Raw genomic sequence first — 4122 nt, forward strand, 5'->3', positions numbered from 1 at the left:
AATCTAGATTTCTAATAATTGTGCCATTGTCTCTTATCAGTTGCACAAATTTACCAATCAGAAGGGTTCTTAGTCTACACTCAGTGGATAGTGATAGATAGATAGATAGATAGATAGATAGATAGATAGATAGATAGATAGATAGATAGATAGATAGATAGATAGATAGATAGATCTCAGACAATTCAAAAGAACTTGTGCATTTAAGAGTAAAAGTAAAGAAAACTGGTTGGGAGAGAAATATAGGAGCTGCCACTCCTGACCTCTTTCTAAGAACAGAATCTGTTGCACTTTTACCATCTGACCATAGGCTGAGAGAAAAAAATCTATAGAAAATCTATAGGTGTACGGCCAGCTTAAGACAATTTTTGTTTCCTACCTTTCTAATGATAATATGGCCAGTGTGAGTGATGAGTGATCTTACCCAATCTGAACAGATAACATTTAATTTTATTTTGCTGAGAAAGTATTGCACATACAAACAGATAGTAGAAAGAAAAAAAACACAGTACACTTTATGAACAGATATAGAGTAAAAAAAATGAAAACCAACCTTGCAGACTAAGTTTGGCATCTTTTCCCTTTATTGCTGCATTGCAATGTTATTCATATTGCAGACATATGGAATGGGATTAAAGCAGACCAGCAGGTGCATTGGGAAACCTGCAAAAAGAGTTTTAGAAAAGTATGCATTCATTGTCACCTTGAATTTACCATGACAGAGTTAGGCAGAAAACATGTGAACAGCTCCTCAATGGATAAAATGAAATTAGGTGCTTCCTACAGGGTAAAAATAAAAATAGCCCAGGAATTTCCCTACGTGGCAATGTGCTAATTTGGTACCATTCATCTTATGTCAAAATTTAATTACCAGTGACACTTTTGTGAGTAATGTTCCCTCAATAAAAAGCATCTTCCAATCCCAGGCGGTTCGCCTGCACTCCCCATAAACACTGAAGCACCAAAAACTCTTTTTGACTGGGAGCCATGTACTCTTCGTATGGGTCGCCCCACCCAGAGAATACAATTGGAATCTTTTAAAAGCTTGTTGCGATTTATAAGGTTTTATTGGTCAAACCAGTAGTATGATGCTAAGAGCGAAAGATACAAAGGTCAATAAATTGTACATGACTATTTTCTATACCGTCTGTAACAATTCAATACATTGTAATGCTTGGATAATTACTGCCACCCAGCACTACCTTATTCGCTTACATCCCTATGTAAACTTGTCAAGTGCTAAGAATTGATTTTCATATAATGACATTAGATGTTGAGTTCTAAGATGTACAACACTTCCTTGTATGACTATAATTTAATAAAAACTATATGTTAAAAAAAAGAATCTTCCTCTGATCACTGAACATTTAGAAGTCAATTAATGCTGGAGCTTTAGGAGATTATTTAACTGGAAAATGGACCATGCCTAGTTATTTCTAACATTGCAGGAATCTTTTATTAAATTGCTTTAAGTTGATTTAGTCTTGAACTCCCATTTATTAACAACGATCTTGCATCTCCACTAAAGTTCCCAAAAAAACATAATTATATTTCATGGGATTTACTGTTATGTCACCCAATCTCTGGTTCATTCTTCATAGGTGTATACAAAGAATTCCTCATGGACATTTATGCTACAGCTCCATAGTTTATTCATGCTAAGGATTAACATCTAAGGGGGGTGATTAATCACTTGACAGATGCAACACATAGCTCTACCCTGTAATGTAAGGTACATGGGTAGCATGTAGTAATCAATATCTTCTCTTTATCACAGAATTCTCCAATTGTATATAATTGATTGCTACTATATGCTACTTGTGTAACTTACACCATAGGGGACCATTTTTCTGTCTGTTTAGCAAATGACTGATACACTTAGCAATTAATCCTTAGCAATTTCAGTGGTGCAAACAAGCTCATGTAGCTCTACCCTTAGCTTACAAAGCCAGGTGAAAAGCAAGTCAGGCCCTCTCACACCTATATAAGGAATGAAATCTTTCAACATGGATCCTAGAAATATATAAAAACATGCAAGTATCTATCCTTGTAAAATATGTAACAGTGTCACCTTGCCAGCGTATGCAAGTGCTTCAATTAAGGGCCCCTGCATCAACACATCTTCCTCCGGGGCTGGGATACAGTATGTGCTATAGGGTCCTGAGTGGAGCATGAATCACTATTTGGAAGGCAGGACTATGCAACACACTTTCCAGCAACAAAGGTGCACAGCCCTATGCCAAGGCAGAGGGTAATCACAACATCACTGGAATACAAAAAGTTCTTATCAGCTGACCAAGATATCCTATACTGGCCACTATACAGCTGCCAACTTTTAGAACTGTGGCTCGTTACTCAGACAATTCCCAATGAATAGCTGATTGTTTTAAGTGAAAAGAAACTCAAAAAGTTGAAAATTTTTTGGAGTGGTTAAGAAAATAAAGAAAATTAAGAAAATAACAATTAAGTACATCCTGTCGACAGTTTTTTCACCTTTCCTGCTGAACAATTATGTGATTTTTCAACACTGGACAGCTATCTTTTCAGTTGGGTTTATGTGCATAAAAATACTGTGAGATGGCAGTGCCAACACAAAGTTGAAAAGATGCATTGTGATAAATTCACTAACAAAATATCAATTATTCTTTTTTCTTTATTTATTTCTTAGAATGCATGACACAGTTGGTGCAGTAGCAATTGATTCTGAAGGCAATGTTGCCTGTGCCACATCAACCGGAGGAATAACAAATAAAATGGTTGGACGTGTTGGAGACAGCCCAATCATAGGTATGTTAAATATGTAGTAATGTGTATAGACAATTTCCTGTGTAGCACTATGGAGGCTGCAACCTTTTATCCTCTGCTTTGCCTTATTTTGTAAAAAAATGTGTTTTCAGTTGCTGGGCACAGGCCTTATATGTTAGAGCAGCATTACAGCATGGCTGTAAGATTGGTGCTGCCACATCTTTAATAGGGGCAACCCTGGCCTTCAATGTAGGATTTTCAAGTATACATGGAGGTTAATGGAAGGCTACGCCTACTGTTGTCACTTACCATAGTTCTTGCATTGGGCACTGGACTCCAGAACACAGGGTGCTGCAGTGAGTAGTCAACTTCCTGCATTGCACAACCAACATGCTGGGCATTTATTTTGCTGTTTGAAACCACTTTGAAAACTTTGCTGTTCTGAACCTTCATGTTAGAAAATTCTGGCCTGTCCATTCACCGCAGTTTCACAAACTGTAGTTTAATGTAATCACCAGGCTTTTGTACCTGGTACCCTGAATCCTTGTCCTGAATGTCATGCTATAGTAAACTTTTTTCTATACGGCCTTCTGGACTCCCTGACTGGAACGGGGCCGCCTCTACTGGATGCGCAGTGAAGGGTTCTGGCTTATGGTTGATCTTCCTGGTGCTGCTCGGTGTATTGCATTTTTTTGGGATTTATAGTAAACAATTACTCAGTGAGGTTGCAAATTATCTCATATGTCTTACTCCGTTTACGTGGTTAAAGTGACTCATTCTAAAAAGTTCTCTATGGTAGAATATACAGTATAATGATCAATGAATGTCAAAATCTAAACTCTTAAAAAGAATCCTGTCATTGCTTTATATATCCCTTACTCCAAAAGAAAAAGAATATAAGAAAACGATGTAAAAATCTGTGATATTAGAAAGGCAAGGGTGTGCAGTAATATTGGTGCACATCAATTAATAATAATATGTTTTTCCCATATCATAAAGTTTTCCTTCAGATTCTAAGGGAAGAAGACTTCATTTTAGTTGTTTTTGCAGTAGACAAGTATATTTATATTGGATTCTGGCATTTGGCAAAGACCACTAGTGCCTTGTAAATACTTCATTTAATCTCCATATTTAAAAACTTGATTACTGCCAAAAATGCATTGACTATTAAATTCAGCTCCTGCCAAACATAGAAGGGTTCTGGAAAAGCATCAAAACAAAAATGATGTCCGCAAGTACTTTTTTTTTTTATTGCTGTCTGCTACCTCAAAATATGTTCTGTCAACAGATGCCAATGTATATCTCAATACTGTTTGCAATAAATTTTACAGCATTTTATATCTTTGCACATCATTTATTTGACTTTGGACTTATTTG

At 36.4% G+C, this 4122-nt stretch overlaps 1 protein-coding gene across 2 annotated transcripts in view; it reads left to right on the forward strand.

The window, feature by feature from the left end:
• The window catches only part of LOC108793901 (isoaspartyl peptidase/L-asparaginase-like), a 38364-nt gene that overhangs the window by 27486 nt on the left and 6756 nt on the right, over window positions 1–4122 (forward strand). For both annotated transcript variants that reach the window (XM_018564852.1, XM_018564851.1), the window contains exon 5: window positions 2669–2787. In XM_018564852.1, coding sequence (XP_018420354.1) covers window positions 2669–2787 — 119 coding nt within the window. The remainder of the gene's footprint in view (window positions 1–2668; window positions 2788–4122) is intronic.

The sequence above is a fragment of the Nanorana parkeri genome, unplaced genomic scaffold, assembly GCF_000935625.1.
Source record: "Nanorana parkeri isolate BGI_ZX_2015 unplaced genomic scaffold, ASM93562v1 scaffold789, whole genome shotgun sequence".
NCBI lineage: Eukaryota > Metazoa > Chordata > Amphibia > Anura > Dicroglossidae > Nanorana > Nanorana parkeri.